The sequence below is a fragment of the Poecilia formosa genome, unplaced genomic scaffold (assembly GCF_000485575.1).
Source record: "Poecilia formosa unplaced genomic scaffold, Poecilia_formosa-5.1.2 Scaffold94, whole genome shotgun sequence".
NCBI classification, from domain to species: domain Eukaryota; kingdom Metazoa; phylum Chordata; class Actinopteri; order Cyprinodontiformes; family Poeciliidae; genus Poecilia; species Poecilia formosa.
The window spans coordinates 1,117,519-1,134,434 of NW_006800033.1; the positions used below are offsets into that span (position 1 = coordinate 1,117,519).

Here is a 16,916-nt window from a genome sequence, read left to right on the forward strand (position 1 = left end):
TTTATTTCATTCAGTTCAAATAAAGTGTTCATTTCTGTTTATTTGAAACCCAAAGAGAAACAAAAACGTCAAAATATGTCTAAACAACCAAAATGTAATAAAATTACCATGCGTTTTTAGATGTGAAGACTTTTTCAAGAATTCTTCTCATGTTTTAGTCCTGAATCGTCTCTTTTAGAATGAACTAATTGCAATCAGTAAAAACCAAAAGTCATCAAATACAGCTGTTTTTCTGTTTTCTTTTGAACAGAAGATTAAGATTGTTAAATGTTTCTAACTCTACTTGCAATAGGTTATATTTGGTGATACCTATAGAATCACTAGATAAATCACTAGATAACTTCATCATAATTAATGTGATTGCTGTGATATAGATATTTTGACAATAAATTGCAGTGTTCCTCATTGTAGTATGGCTAGAATTATTTAAGCATAATTTATTTACTAGTTCCCTTCAGACTGGACTGAAATTAAAAATTGAGAATGTAAAGGGCTTCAGCCTTCTTTTTTTTTTTCTTTTTTTTTTTACATAATTATGGACTTTTTTACCAAGTTTTTTCTAGGATTTTGTCTGTTGATTCAGATTTTTGACTTATTTTTAATAGCTCTATCTTAGAGCATTTTATCGAGGCTTAGTCAAGGATTTTGATCAATTTGTTGCTAATTTCTAGCTATGCTGTTGGCAGTGTGATTGTCCATTTCATGTGGGTCCATCTGCTGTAAAGATCTGCTATTATAGGAGAACTTGATCATTTTATCAGATGAATTTCATAAATAAGGCCTTGTTGCTTGCTTACCACTAAAATCAACCCAAAGCAACACATGTGTACTTGGCTTTACCCTCAACTGTATTGACATTGTCATGGAAACTTTCTTTTTTACATAAAAGCAAAACTTATGAGAAACAAACAACACGGTTTCCTATCAAATCTGTTTTTCCTGCTCAGTCATGAATTATAGTCTGTGCATTTTGTTTCTGTGACCACATAGTGGCGCTACATCTCTTTATCTGGCATTATTTCAAGGACAAATGATGTCAGCTGCTGTGGAAACAGCAAATAAAGCAGCTTTCACTGATGTCTTGCTGTGCAACTAATGAAATAATATTACATTTATTATCTACTACTACATGTACCGTCTCTGTTGCCGTAGTTTTATTGATGTATCTAAATTTTCAGTCTCAAATTTTTAGGCATTATTTTATACATAACAACTTGTAAAGAGTTATTTTACAAATAGATAATATTTGGCTGCAGCAGTTGGTAAATAGCAATTTATTATTTCGGAAAGAACAATCCTTTACCATTCAAACAAACTTGTCATTTTGACAAAGTAACACAGACAGAAGTCATTATCGTTGTGAGTCTTCTGATACATTTTGACTCGCTCCATAATTGTCTGTCCTGTCGTGGTAGAGTGATCCTCCACACTGTCTGTTTGAAATCTGCCCCAGCAAAGAACACACATGGTCCTGCGAGTGAAGGACAAGGCCGGATCCCGCTGGGTCGTTTTGTCTCGTGGAGCTCTGCTGGCTCTTGTTGTGATCTGTGGACAGTGAAGTGTGAGGTCCTGAGGGTGTCAGAGAGCTGAAGGCTGTGCGATACCGTGCCTGTCCAGTGGGATTGCTCGGAGAATGAACTGGCGTCTGGGGATTGGTGAGGCTTTGTGAGTTGGTTAGAAAATTCAATGTAGGATGAGAGTGTCCACAATTTACTGGATTAGTGTTATTTTTAATAGGACTAGATGTATTGTAGACTCCTCGCTGGCTTTGACAAATCACTGGAAAGGTGCTGGGGTCTGAATCAATGCCGAGGAGGGATACAATTCTGTGATTGTAAAGGGAGCTTGGGGTGGCTCTGGGTGTTTGAAATGGACTGTACTGACCCTGCAGCCCATCAGCTGTTTTTCCATCTCTATCAGAGCAGCATAGGTGCAAAGAGGCAGACACAGAGCTTGATGAATGCAGCAAAGTGGGAGTCCTGTTGTGGGGCCGTAACCCACTGCAGTCCTGTGCATTTCCAGATGAATCTAAAGGGATACGAGGCTGCCAGTCTTTACAACTTGTTACACCAGGAGGAGAGACATGATGAAGCATAGGCATATTTGACTGCAGAAAATGCATCATGTCATGGAGCTCCTTAGTCAGGTTGGAGACTTCTTCATTTAAGTTGTTCACCTGCGAGAAGAAAATAAAAGTTAAAGTCTCAGATGTTGATTAAAGCCCCATAAAACTATCATGCTAACTGAAAACTAATTTAAAGCTTTTTTTCTCCCCCATGAGTTCCCTTTATAAAGCTCCACCAATCATCCAGTAGGTGTAGGACTGAAACGCCAGCATGATGCTGTCACCATCATGTTTCCTTGCATTAATAGCGTGTTTCAAGTGATGTGTGATATTCATTGTCCACCACACAGGTCTCAGATCAAAACAAATTGCAGGATATATGTTGCACAATTTTATTTTCAGAAAATGTGATTATTGTAACGGTATTTATACAAGTCTCTTTAAAAAATCAATAAGGCCGCTGCAGCATACTCAAAACCCTAAAATGTACGAAATGTTGGCAGTATTGGTTTCCTGAAAACAATATTGTTCATTGAAACTCACCCATGAAGGCCAAAGATAGTTTTATTATTACATTCATGTAATTTATTTTTTTTTCTTTTGGATTATTTATATGTATAAATATCCCATATAACTTTTGATCAGGGTAAAGTATTGCATTTATAGGGGGAAACAAGATTTATGTTTGAATCTCACCTCTTTATTTAATTTGGTCATGTTCTGTTTCACTTCTTCTGTCTCAATTAGAAGGTTAGCATTCATCTGTAACTCATCTAAAACACATTAAAAAGAAAACAGAGTTAATGTGATAACATTGTCTATGATGCTTACTAGGTAACATAAGCTAAACATGTTAATTAATTACCTAACATGAACTAAGCAGTTTATGCATTAGAGAAAAAAAAATCAAAACAAGAAATGAAATATGTAAATTGTCTTACATCTTATGTAAATTCAGTTGATGAAGAATTTCAAGCATTTTTTTTCCATTAACTTAAAAAAAATGGTCAATTTCTTTAAAAAAAAAAAACATTACCTGACATACTAATCCTTGTCTTATCCTGCTCTATGTTGAACTGAAATGTGTGACTGTTGTCCTCAATCCCATCCACGACCCTGACAATGAAACAAATGAATATCGCATCATTGTAAAAAGAGCAAAGTGCAAGCAAGAGAAAAACAACGTGGAAAAAGTCACCTGGGGCTCAGGTTAAGAGGACTAACACAAGGGAAGGATGGAAGCAGTAGCTTGGATGACTGATGACTTAAATCGGATTCGTTTTTCAGACTGACAGAAGGTGACAGAGTGAGATCCTCATTGGCAAAGGACTGAGGAGAGATGCAGTTGCCTTGGCGTTGAGAAACAGGTGACCGACATGGGTGGAGCGTTTGGATGTGTTGGAGCTCCTGTCCTAAAGTGCTGAGACGGGAAAACTGAAGAGTACCTCCAGAACCCTGTACTCTGCTCTGCCACAAATGGTTCGTGTCATCTGGAAGTTCCTCATTTGCTTCAGTGAAGTTGGGTAGTTTGTGATCCAAAGAGACGTGATGCTGGAAGAGAGATTGAAAGTCAATGAAGTTAATTCCAAAGTTGTTTGAGAACATGACATGTTCTTTATGTTATTACGTTATCAACATGTTAACATGTTATGTTATCAACATTACATGTGGTAATGTAATAGAATTGCACATTTTATTAATGTGCTATGAGATAAAGAACACATTACATTTTGCTGTTGAACTTACTGTGTGTGTCCATTTGGCAAACATAAACTAAAGCATGAGTCTAAAATATTTAAAACACCCACATAAAATGACTATCTGGTAGCTTCATTGTGATAAAATGTTACTTTATTTTTCTCTCTCTCTCTCTGGCCTCTGAAAGGTTGCATACATAACAAAGCAAATGTGTATTTTTATTTGCCTACCGACAGTGGTAGTCATACACTGTATTAATGTGCCTTGTGTTTTTTTAGTTTAATAAAAGAAACACCTGACTCAGCTCTGTCTAAGTAAAGAGGAGACATAATAGCTGAACACGTACCAAAGACTGCCTGGGAGTCCATGTAAATCTCTTTACTGCCTGCAGACAGACAAACAACAAACAAACAAACAAACAAACAAACAAACAAACAAACAAACAAACAAACAAACATGTTCCCATAATTTTTAAAGTCTGATTATGCACAGTGAATATGTACACTCACCAATCACATTGTTAGGCACAGCTTTTCAGTTGGTTGTTAACATAAACAGTGGATCAGCCAATCATAAACTAGCCAATCATTCCAATTAGGCTTTTAGAAGTTGTAGAAAAGACTTACTGAGCTTCAGTGGAAGTAATTTGGACCCATTTGGACCTCATAGTAGAAAATTGTTTAAATACCAGAGCCCTCCCAAATATTGTTGCGATGCATTCTTCATCCCACATGACAATATTGAATTCATCTTTTGGTGGCTACTTCTTGCAGAAAAAGTAGCCTCCATGTCACCAAACTCAACTCATCCCCTCATGGTTTCTTGGTTACTGTACCATGATGATCTCTACTGCTGCCACATCTTAATCCATCAGAGCACCTTTGAGAGGTGGTGGAACAACAGATTCACATCACAGACACCTTCCTAGTGCTCGGTTGGGCCCCCCCATTTGTCTTCAGATCTGCCTTTTTTTAAGCATATGTTCAACAAGCTGTATCTAGTGAAGTAGCCAGCTAATTTCTTTTATAAGGTCAGTAAAATTGTTCAGATTAATTCTGTGGTACCATAAAATTATAAGTCTTACATGAGGCTCACTGCCCTCTCTGAGGTTGTAGGTAAGGTTGTGGTGGATGTCAGAGCTGAAGCGACTGCCGTACTCCGGATACAGCCTGAGGACCTCTCTTAAAGCCTTGACACTGATGTACTGCAAGTCACAGTAGGTGAGCGCCTTCACGTCTGCATTTGTCTTGATCACCTGATCATGCTCTGGCAGGTCAGCCCCTATCAGGTCACCTTTGCCTGTAGCGATAGTCAGAGAGAGGAGTTGCCAAAAGATGCTACTACTAGATGAAGATGTGAGTCAACAGCTGGAAGTGTTTCACACTTTGTGCACACTCACCCAGAATAGCTTGGACCATACCATCTTTCAAGACTTCAAGGGAACCGGAACAGACAAAATAATCGGCATGCAGGGCATCTCCATGGCGGATGAGGTACTCCCCTGGTGCACAGAAGGAAGTCTTGATGTGCAGGGAGAGAGAGCGCAGACACCCTCTGCTGGCTCTCTCAAACACAGGCAGCTGCAGGATGTCTTTGTTCAGATGCATGGCGATATCTGCTCGCAGTTCATCTGGGAAGTCATGAAGCAGCTGAGAGCGAATGAGAGAAAGAAAAAAGAGACTTTTGTTATAAGTAAATCAGCATTCTGCAGTTCAACCTCAGAAATTAAGTTACTGACTTTAAGTTTTACTGTAAGCATATTGTTTTGATATACACGATTTTAGCCAAGGACCAACATGGGCAAACAAGAAGGAAGTAAACAAAGATAACCTTAAAAAATGTGCAAATTTGTAATGGCTTCCCAATATCAACGCATTTACAAATGAATTTTAAAACTCTATAGCGTGTTTTGGTTGCTTTTAGTAGCTCATGCAATTTTATGAGCTACTAATAAAATAATATTTTACTAAAAGGTTCTTTTTTGAAGATTTCAAAAAAGAACTCTGTATTATTAAATATTTTAGACAACAGCCAACCTCTACTCAATCAACTTTGAAAAATGTATGTCTTTTGATTTTTAAATGCAGCAAATCAGGTTTTAGAGGTTGCTGCACTTTCATGATGTATCAAGCTGATACGAAAATACATCCTGTTAAAACCAGTGGCTGCATCTATTGCTTTCAACTCTGAATTAATTATTAAGAGAGGTGATGGTGGGTGTGTTAATGAGTATTCTCCCCATTTCAGCTCGGGCAACTTCTTCAAAATGGATTCCAACATTGTCATTGAAATTCTGACATCTACTCAAGGGAATGGAATAAGACTTCAGAGAATATAAAATAAAATGTCCCACATTTAAAAGGATTGTATGTCTGAAAGGAGAAACACCCACAGAGAATGTATTGTTCTGATTGATATGCCTCAAATGCCTTGATATGCCTTAATTTGTGTTTCAATTACTGAACAAAAATGAACAAGTTCTTTCATAAAAAATACATACAAGATCTAATTACGAGCACAATGTTAATTTTACTAATAAGTCTTGTACCCTAGAAGAATTAATAAAAAGATAGATTTTTTTCCCCTTTGTTCCTCGCTTACCTCATTTGTGTTTATGCCATTGTTGACTGACCATGTGGCTTGAAAATACTCCAGCATTCTCTGCTTCAGCTGCTGAGGGAGTCGATGCACACGGATGAAGTCTTTGAGGTCCTTCATGCGGGTGTGGTAGAGCGAGCGCCGTGAGTACATGCGCTGGATAATGGCTGTTACGTTACCAAAGACCACTGCGTGCATCAGAGCTGACGATGGATGAAACAGTAAAGGTGCGCTTAGAAAATTTAACCCATATGGAAAATTTCTGTTCATGGTTTTAAACTCACCACCAATCAGCATAATACAAATGGAGAAGATTTTCTCTGCATCCGTGTTGGCACACACATTGCCAAAACCAACGCTGGTGAGGCTACTGAGAGTAAAGTAGAGGGAGGCAATGTAGGCGCTGGGGATGGAGGGTCCACCTATGGTTCTGTTGATGTATGGTGTCTCCAGACGCTTACCCAAATCCTGAAGCCACCCTGATGGTATGGGTACATATTGTTATTCACTCAGGAGGAAGAAAATAAAGTGTAACACAAACATTGTTCATGTTCTATTGATTTATTGTGCTTTAGCGGACAGATATTTCTGCTTTGCGAATTGGTCAAATTGTTCATACAATTTGGACATTCTGTGATCTAGACTTCCTCTGGGCTAAGGGGGAAATTCAGAGGCTTTAAAGCATTAAGTCACGACTCAAGATGTTCAAACAAAAACAAGAAGTATCTTCTGACTAAAGGAGACTGTCGTGAGTAGCTGAACTCACCTATATCCCAGGTAACAGGATCACTACTTTCAATCTCCTTGCGTCCAATGATGTACCAGATGCAGGCCATCCAGTGAGCCAGCAGGGCAAACACAGACATGAGCAGTGTAAGGACCACTGCGCTGTACTGGGAGTAGCGATCCAGTTTTTGCAAGAGCCGAAGCAAGCGCAGCAGACGAACCGTCTTTAGAAGGTGGACCAGTGAGGTCTGGAGGTGGGAAAACAAAACACACATTAAAAGGTTCTACATTTTTCTGCTTTTCTATGTTTTAAGCTAAACAGATGATTTTGTTTGTTAGAAACTCGAAAAAGTTAACGAGAACTTAAAACAGTGGGGAAAAGAAGAGTACCAAGAAAAATGGGCAAAATTTGAGGTATGGAAGTGGACAAATTTGTTGGCACTTGTCTTTTTTGGCTTAACAATGCCAGAAAAATTCATTTCATGTCTGACTATTACTGACACAAACACCCAAAATTTGCTTATCTGTGCTGTGACTTTAACTTGGTGACATGAATTTTAGATTGTGTTTTTGTGCAAAGGAGAGTGAATGACCCATCTCACTTTTCAAACATTTTCAGTGTGAGATTATGATGCAGACATAAAATATTGCTATATTTTAAAACTTTACCAGATATACCAAAAAAAGAAACTAGTCAAAAAATATTAAACAAAGAAACATGACATTTTTTGCATTATCATGACCGTCTTACCACTGAGATGTTGAAAGCATAGAGAAGATCAAATGGCAGGGCCGCAATCAAATCCACAAAGAACCAGGTAGTGAAGTAATGTAGGCAGATGGATCGGGTGTCGTACACCACCTGACCCGACTGGCTGACGTATGTGGTGCGAAAATTCAGAATAATATCTGCAAAGGTTCAGAAACATAACATGAAACAGAGAGAAAATGCACAATGATTGAAGACTTGCTCCAGAGACTTTCAGGGAAATGCACGAGGTAGCGGGTGAGCTAATTTTCTACGACTGTCTCTTTAAAGACAAACTTGTCGAGAGGTTGTGTGACAGACGTGTTATGGCACTTCCATTGGAGAAGAACTGGGACGAAGTGAGAGAAATCTAATTATGTTCATAACCTAGGGCAACATTGACACTGAGTGGGTGAGAAATGGAGGGAGGTAGTCACGTGCCAGCCATCACCAAGGTAACAGCTGTGGTTTAAACTTACTGCTCTTGTCTTTTCATAATGTTACTTGGGTTTCAATATGACGGTCAACAGGTTTGAAACGCTTAAACATTTTCTCCACTAAATCCAACATTTGAAGTCAATGCACAGAAATCGTACCAGCTATGAAGAGCATCTCCACCGCTATGTCACTCCATGTGGTGCTACGAGTGACAAGTGAGAGACGATCGCCGCCTTCGCTGTGACTGACAAAGCAGACGTTGAAAGGTACAGTGACAGCGACGTAGAAAGTCGCCAGCAGAATCAGCCAGTCCCACATGGCCTTGAAAATGCTGTAATGCAGCAGAATGAAACGGGACTTCTTCACAGAGGCCACCTTGTACTCAGGTACGGAGGGTTTCTGGAACATGCTCTGAAAATGCCACATGACACGAAATCTTGAACTCCACATCTCTAATGCCCTCAATTACACTCAGGTAGATAAAAGTCATTCTATAAAGAGGTTTAATCTGTACTGGGCTCTTGAGGAACAATGAAGAAAGTATTCAGAGCAACATTAAAATGTGCATTTATTTTCTTGGTCTCTGGTTGTTTTCCATCATGTGGGAGTTGAGACAGAGTTTTGAACTCACATCGGTCAGTTTCCTCTTGCCTTTCTTTGTGAACAGGCTACTCAGGTGGTGCAGAACACTTCTCCACCTGTCTTGAGCCCGAATAAAACTGCTTTTTCGGTTTTCTCGAGGGTCCTCTGCAAAATCAAAGGCAACTACAAAATTAGCTGTATTAGTCATTTCAATACAGTTTTAGGTAAAATCAAGCCAATGAAAAACCATGTTAACAATTTTAGAGATCATTTAGAATCACTCAGAAAAGAGCTTTTAGAAGCATGCAGTAAGGACTCACCGTCTTCATGAATGTAGTGATGGCTTTTCCCGTAAGATTCGCTGACATCCTTAAAGGACAGCAGAAACAGAACCACCTCGCCCTTCTCGTTTTTAATTGGAACAATATCCAGGAGACACCAGAACTGATTTCCTTTGAGTACCAAAGAGTCACAGAGAGATATTAGACAAAGACTAAAGTGTTCACTTGATGGCTAAATATAAGTAGATGAACAATGACTTTAGCAGAAGAAACAGTATTTTTTTCTTACCATTTTTCCTGTAAAAGCAGATCTCTCCCTGATATTCCTGCTGACTCTCCAGAGCTTTGTGCACCTGCTCCATTACACCGTCACTGGTCTCTGCCCCATGAAGGAATGTGCAGGTGCAGGTTTTTTGCATGACCTCCGTCCGAACAAAACCAGTCAGCTCACAAAAACCATCTGAACAATAGACGATCCGGTAATCGTATCGACCCCTGGCATTTCCCAGAAGAAAGTTGCTGTCTGTGAAAAAGTCAAAAAGACAAATAGCAGAGATTAGAGGTTGAAAAACAACATTAGAGCTCAACAGAAAGAGGAATTTCACCAATTCCCTCTTTTAAAGCAGCAGCACAAATACTGCCAGACAATTTTGTTTGGAAAAATATCACTGCTAAGACTAGATATCTGCAAGCTGCTCCTAGCTTTATGTTAGGGCAAGCAACTGAACAGCTTGCCATCACAGGAAGACAGAAAAGTAGTCATTTAAAGATCTCATGCAGAAAACACAAAGGATGGATTCTTGTAAGTCTTTGAATTTTTTTTCTCCATTCATATATAACTGTCTTTATTGTGCGATGGCAAATGTAGAATGATGTAGGAATTTATTGTACTTCTCCTGACTGATACCTTTGTACAATAAGGTTCTGTAAGTTACTGCTCTAGAAGCCACTAATGCAAAGTCTGAACTCAAGAAGATTACATTTTCCTATTTAATTAAATATATTATTCAAAAAAACAATATCAGAATAATAATAGTATCAGTATTAATTTTCACTACTTTTTAATTGTTATGCCAAAGATTGCTTTTCTCTACAGCCTAACAATGCGCTAGATAAGCTTGTACTGAAATGTTTGCAAGAGCAATTTTGTACTGATTTAATACACAAGCTGGTGAGTAATATTTGAAAAGCATTGTGGAAGAAATTATTATTGGTAATCTGTTCTTAATTCAATAAAGCACATTAATAGGTACATGTCTCCTTTCTATTTCTGTACAAATAATGAGTAAGACGTCCGTTTTCAGGTGAGGCTTTGAATATAAGCAAACAGCCTTTTAAAACGTTCTTTGTTTGCTGAAGAAAACTTTTAAACAGTAACGTAGCTCCAAGGACAGCATGGAACACCTGCTGGCTTGAATGTCAGAGAGGAGATTTGTATTCTCCTGCTGAAAACAAAGCAAACAGTTCATTCATCATTCAGTGGCATAATTGTATATGTTTATCTAAGAAATAATACATTAAGGAAGGTAAAAATCTTTCACATATTTCTAATTGGCTGTTCCGTTCAGCGCGCTTGCCTGATTCAATTTGCGTCCCAGAACTAAATTCTTGTAAAATTGCACAATTGTCATATGTTTTCCTTCTCTTCTTGCTCAGAAATCCCCATAGCAACACAAAACCAGAAAGGTCTTTAATTAGGTTTATGACTTCATCTCCACATACTTTAGTGAAAACATCTACACATCTAGCAGCATGCATCCTTTGCATTATTTTACTGTGGAAAAGTAACTTCAAAAACTGTTAATTTGTAATTATCTTCAAATTACTCCTTTGCCTACAGTCAGAAATTGAAAGATTCTTTATATTTTTATTGGTCATGATTAAAGTAAAAAAAAAAAATATATATATATATATATATATATATATATATATAAGGGCAGTTTAATCTCTTTGATTAAACTGCCCTTTTCCCCTCTGCTGATCAGATTAATTAATAATGTTGACAGCAAAAATGCATAACAGAAATCTGAGTTGCGTTGAGTTGTGTTCAACAAAGAGCCTTTCCAATTCTTTAAAATGACGATCTAGGAACGCACCTCGCGTGTTAACCACTGGCACCAGCCCCTGCAGTCCAGCAAGGATTAAGTTGTGAAAATTATGAAATACAGACTCAGGTCAGGAAAGAGTGTCCATGAAGAGTCCGATATCAATGACAGAAGCTGAAAAAGTTAATCTAAACATCAGTTCTGACTCTATTGAGTGACTGTTTTCTACAGTTTGAGGTGGTGGGTGATCAGATTAATAATTTAGGTGAGTTTCCAGCTTTCAAAAAGGTTCACTGAGCAAGACCTCAGTTGATATCTGATAAGCTCCCCACCACTACATAATTCATTTTAATCAATCTCCCTGGTTTAATAACAGGATCATGTGGATAGTGTCTCCATTCCTGTTTGCTATGAGTTTTCAATGGCCGCTGCTCACGTTTCAGTCAAGACAAGTTCAAGACGATTCATGGACTTAGTGGTGTTTGTTGCTGAAGCTCTATCTAATCTAATGAACTGACAGCTGATGCTGAAAACTGACTGTCCCCTTGAAGGGTCACTGTCACAAATTTCTGTTGGTTGGACAAATGCAAGATTATTATGTTACTTGATGGAGATTAACAGACTTTGTTCAGTCAATCTAAAGCAAAGCCTCTAATGGTGAAGGATCTGTATGAAGAAACCACCGTGTTGAACCATGTGAGCCATAAAGTGGGAAATGTTCATTATTTCATCCATTTTCCTGAAATTTAACTTGTTAGATTGTGCTGCTGCCACTTATCATGAATCTAGGAGACTTTTAATATGTTATCCTGGCTATACATGTCATGATCCGTAGTTTTCTGTCTTTATTTTTGAGTTATTTCTGTGTTTATTGTTACCCTGTTCCCTGTGAGTCTCTGTCTCTGCGTCTTCCCCGTTGATTGTTTCCCAGGTGTGTCTCGTTCCTTTGATTATCCCTGTGTGTATCTAAACCCACCTGTTGTCTGTGTTCTTCGTTGGATCCTTGTCGTGTGATGCCTGTTTCTCTGTGCTGGTCTCCGTTGTTCTATGCTTTTGATTATTATCATTAAACTCATCATTATCATCACCTTACCTGGGTCACAGCGTCACTCCTCACCACTACTGCAACCATTTTATGACAATATAAAGGTTTATATTGATATTAAGATTGAATTACCTAACCCAAAAATAAATTAATAAATATCTTTTTAGCGAGTACTGCATGTTCTTTTTTATGTTGGCCTTTTGTTTCTTAAGCATTCCTGAAGTGTGAAAGGATACTTATTTTTATCCAGGTGGAAACAACCACAGCATTTTTCACTGATTAAGTTAATGACTGTGCAATTTTTTCATTTTTTTTTTTTTTTACAGATTTGTCCAAAATAAATCCTTAAAAAATAATTTCACATTTATGTTATTGGTTTAAAAATAAAGGATTTCACCAATAACAATACACATTTTGTATGTTAATGTGCTTCACAATCTTTAGCTAACGAAACAAGTATTTCTGCATAGAACAGAAATACTCAGTTCTGCTCTACGCGGAACTGAGTATTTTGTCCCACAAAACTGATTTGGGCTATCAAATGAGCCACTGCGCTATTCTTGATCAGTGTTTGATGAAAAAAAAAAAAAAAAGGTAAAACATCTTTTTTAAAGTACTTACGAGTTCCATCGAAGTGGTTTGCAATGCTGTCCAAAAAGGTATTCTGTGGAGCAAGGAGGCCCTTCATCACAGGCATCTTTAGCTTTTAAAAGGAGACTTTCAGCTTCTCGTAGTTTGTCACTAATCCATAAAACCTGAAATAAAATCAAAGTGCTGCGCCTTGGTATAAAGTTCTTTTGTTGGATGCAGAAATCAAAAGCAGAGATTTTCAGATAAGCCTGATCTGTTTTGAAAAGATGAGGATAGTTGCTGTTCTCCCAAAGGTTTTCTCCCAGAACTGAATCAGGATTTTTCGGGTTCAGCTGCACATTGCTCAGTGTTGTCATATCCTCAACTGTTCTGTCAGTCTCAGGTCCACAAAGCATAGTTCCTGCCATCTCTGAGTCCCCTCCCATTATGGGAGCCTCAGTCATTTCTCCACTCCACACACCGTGAGCTCAATGCACATCTCTTTCCTTCTCTAAAAAAAAAAAAAAAACCCTGTCTCCTCCTACTTATCTTTCCTCATAGGAGTTAACAGAAATTAGCTTCATTCTCCTTATCTTCCAGCTTTCTCACCTTTACATTGATTCCTGTTACAAGCTCCTCACTGAGGTGTAAAGAGAGACTTCTCAATGCTTTTCTCTTCAGCTCATCAAATAATTGTACTTGTGCAGCGTAAAACCACTAGGTCAGAGCTCCATCTCGAGCTGCTGGTTACTGTGGATACTCTGAAACACAGAAAGTAATGAGACTTTTTCTGAGTCGCCACAGGGAATCTTTCCTCCCATGTATTTGACCAGATAGGCTTGCAAAATTAAAGAAAAAAAAAAAAGCAGTCAGTTCACTTTCTGTAACAGAAATAAATGTTTACAGCTAAAATAATTCATTTTCAGCTAGTTGAAGGATTCTGCAGTCTCTATTACAATTTCTATGGCACACCCACGCACCGCACAGAAAAGCATGGAAACACAATAGAGTCTATAAGTACATGAACACAGGGAACATCCTTGAGAACATTTTTGTAAAAAACTACAGTCTGGCCTACAGTTTCTATGAAATCTACTCTGAAACATGTCTTTGGCCACTACACCTCTGGTTTTATTGTCTCTTTCCTTTTATAGCCCCATGTTGTCTTTAATGTGTTGTTCCTCTTCTTAATCTTCACTCTCCGTCTTTTATATGATCCACAGGAGAAACAAGAGAAAAACAACCTTCTTCTGCAAGGATGAGACATAATTTTAAAAATAAATAAATAAAGATTTCCTGGTACACTCAAAATCATAGTTTAGTGAATGATAAATAGCCATTTTCTATCAGACTGAATCGTATAAGTGAATGTTGTGAACCAACATATTGACAAGTTCTTTTTTGTTTTCAATACTTTATTAAAGACGTCATCAGCTTAAACTTCGAATTACGTCACCACAAATTTCTTAATCTCTATTACATTTTTTTCCCCGAAAAGATGCATTTTAAAGAAAATCATTTGATTGTTATCCCTTTTTTTATATATATAGATGTCATTTTCTATAAACATTTTATGGACATTGTTTACACAGGCTAAAGTGTTACAATTGTGTTTTTTTTTTGTTTTTTTTTGACAGACTCAGTCTGTTTATTGCTCCCTGTCCCTCTCTGCAGTCCTCTTCCCCATAGTCAGTATCCCGGCTGCTTGGTTCTTGCGGCCATGAAGAAGCTGATGGAGTCTGCTCTGCAAATGCAGCTCATCCTCGTTCCGTTTACCCAGGGTGAGGATCCCAGCGGCTGCATCTCCTGCGATGGTTCCTCCTGTGCTCTTGTTGCCAGAACGACACAGCAGGACCTGCAGGCGACAGGACCGCGCTGGCTGTCTGCAGCACTCAGACACACTCTGCGCGCTACATCCCAGCTGAGCAAGCAGCAGTATCAACATGAACGCCAGAGTCTTCTGTTAGGGGAAGAAAAGTAGCTTTGGAATGCATTTGTTCAGATAAACATGTCGCTCATACTGAGCATCAATAAGTTTTGTTTAAAATGTTCAGATACTGGTACAGACTGAACAAGAAAATGTTGATCAGTCAGTGTTTTCATCAATTGATGGCATAAGACCACCGCAATGCTGTTTTAGTTTGGGCAATATGACTATGAAATTAGATAACAATAAAACACCACTCTGAGCTGCCGTGTCTCCCAATAACCAGCTGATGAACATAAATACTGTAGTGAATATCAAGTCATGGATGGAAGAGTAGCTAAATTTAAGTTTTACTTATTGGCACAAGCCTTCGGAGAGAGAAACTCACATCTCAAACTTGCAGTTCGGCAATGAATTTTTCACACCAAGTCAAAAACCATTAAAAATTAAACAAAAAAATCTATCTCATCATCTAAAGATCAATCCAAGAGTTCAGCAATCTCTGCTTTAGTTCAAGAGAGATTTTTTTTTTTTTTACAACTGCAGTGCTCTGTTTTCTGAATCTTCCAAGAAAAGCACAGCTCAGCTGCAGGTTTAACCAAATTCATCTGTGAACATGAAGATTTTAAAGATGCTAAACTACTAAATATGAATTTTTAGAATTGATACTGAAGTTTTATTTTATTGCTACTAATGGCTGAGTTGTAAAACTATTCAGATTCCACCATTCTTCCGATGGTTCTTGTAATTAAAATTAAAGCTGCTGTGAGTCATTTAATAAAACCCTCAAATTTGGAAAAAAGTCTTTCTCAAGACTTGAGACTCCAACCTTTTTAAAAACCAATTAAAGATTTATCTTCTTATTCTTTGCATATGTTTTCTTTTTTGAAATTCTGCATTTTATTTTTATTTTTGCCAGATTGTATCACGTTTATGATTTAATATTCATTATCTGATAGATTTTACTTTTTATTTCTTGATTTAATCATGAATAAAATGCCACTTTGAAATGAAGATATTTGTCTATAAGAGATCTGATGAAGAAATAATAATAATAATACAAAAAAAAAACACAAATTAGAAGAATCTGCATTGTCACTTGACAAGAGGACTGACTCGCTGTTAAATAATTTCTTCACATTCAGTGGTCATGTTTAAGGTGCTCCACATGAACTAAAGTCTGAATTCTTCAGAGCATCAACATGTAATCACAAAACTTTGTACAAAGGCTTACCCTGAAAGGTCTTACCCTGTTAGGTTTGTCCATCCCAGCAGTGTTGTGGAAGTTGGTGGTGTACCATGTCATCTTCACTCTGGTGTGATGGGGTTATAATCTGATCTTCTTATGTCCCACAGGAGGAAGTCTCTTTTATATTATTCTACTGTGTCCACATCGTCAGTGCTTTGGGCGTCATTCAGGCCAGCCACAATCAGACAAAAAACCCCACAAATCTTTTATTTCTGCTCATTTAAAGTTTGCTGCCACGCTCGTGACTGTTAATTAGAGCCCTATTAGAGATCATCTCCACAGAGATTTGATGAACTACAGGTATGCCTTTGTGACTGCATAGGGGGGTTTATTAACACATGCCATTACTATGAGCAGGCAAAGACGGAAACTGTTGTGTCCAGTAAAGCAAAAATAAATAAATAAATAAATAAAAAGATACAACACAAATACATAAGGAAACTAACAAGCTTTGAAAGGGCATGCTAATGAGCATAGCTCTGTGTGCTGTGATTTCTCATACTAAAGGTCTATAGTGACACATCAAAAGTCTTTGTATTTTTTTGCTGCTTCAAAGAGCATCCTCTTGCTTAACTAAAAAAATCCAAACATCCAAAAGTTTAGGTGGGGCCATCTAAGGATCTATATAAAGGAGAAACTAATTCTTAGCTTAACAATCAACATACAAATTTCATGTCAAAACCTCAGGACAACAACTTGAAAGCAGCCACTCATTTGTACATCCATTTAGCTAATGTTTATTGCCATCTTATGGACAACAGGAAGCACTGCTTTAAACACACAAACCCTTTCATGGAAGAAGAAGAATAGGTTTGAATCAATGAGAACATAATTTTAGGTCAGGACTATTAACGTTGCATCATAGTGCATCAGAAATAATCAATGAAGCATTTGGGCATTGATTACATTAGATTGTGTTCAGCATAGTCATCTTCATATAATTC

At 37.7% G+C, this 16,916-nt stretch overlaps 2 protein-coding genes across 2 annotated transcripts; both read right to left on the reverse strand.

The window, feature by feature from the left end:
- Positions 1-1,257: 1,257 nt before the first annotated feature.
- Positions 1,258-13,458, reverse strand: LOC103142198 (potassium voltage-gated channel subfamily H member 4-like). The gene is made up of 16 exons (XM_007558120.2): positions 12,848-13,458; positions 9,426-9,659; positions 9,176-9,307; positions 8,905-9,020; positions 8,432-8,684; positions 7,839-7,996; positions 7,128-7,335; positions 6,646-6,840; positions 6,365-6,564; positions 5,163-5,412; positions 4,848-5,062; positions 4,110-4,148; positions 3,264-3,616; positions 3,102-3,181; positions 2,762-2,838; positions 1,258-2,176 (listed from the first exon to the last, which is right to left on the reverse strand). Exons 1-16 carry the CDS (start codon positions 12,921-12,923, stop codon positions 1,352-1,354), a joined length of 3,411 nt encoding a protein of 1,136 aa, XP_007558182.1. The 5' UTR covers positions 12,924-13,458; the 3' UTR covers positions 1,258-1,351.
- An 876-nt stretch (positions 13,459-14,334) lies between these two features.
- Positions 14,335-16,050, reverse strand: hcrt (hypocretin (orexin) neuropeptide precursor). The gene is made up of 2 exons (XM_007558213.2): positions 15,973-16,050; positions 14,335-14,756 (listed from the first exon to the last, which is right to left on the reverse strand). Exons 1-2 carry the CDS (start codon positions 16,027-16,029, stop codon positions 14,445-14,447), a joined length of 369 nt encoding a protein of 122 aa, XP_007558275.1. The 5' UTR covers positions 16,030-16,050; the 3' UTR covers positions 14,335-14,444.
- Between the last annotated feature and the right edge of the window lie 866 nt (positions 16,051-16,916).

Excerpts from the sequence above, each read along its gene's own strand:
- LOC103142198 (XM_007558120.2), bottom strand. The coding sequence starts at position 12,923 with ATGCCTGTGATGAAGGGCCTCCTTGCTCCACAGAATACCTTTTTGGAC. Across the intron at positions 7,336-7,838 it reads ATGCTTTCAACATCTCAGTG|ACCTCACTGGTCCACCTTCT; the intron begins GTAAGACGGTCA and ends TCCCACCTCCAG. Across the intron at positions 2,177-2,761 it reads TGACCAAATTAAATAAAGAG|GTGAACAACTTAAATGAAGA; the intron begins GTGAGATTCAAA and ends TTCTTCTCGCAG.
- hcrt (XM_007558213.2), bottom strand. The coding sequence starts at position 16,029 with ATGACATGGTACACCACCAACTTCCACAACACTGCTGGGATGGACAAA. Across the intron at positions 14,757-15,972 it reads GGATGGACAAACCTAACAGG|AAGACTCTGGCGTTCATGTT; the intron begins GTAAGACCTTTC and ends TTCCCCTAACAG.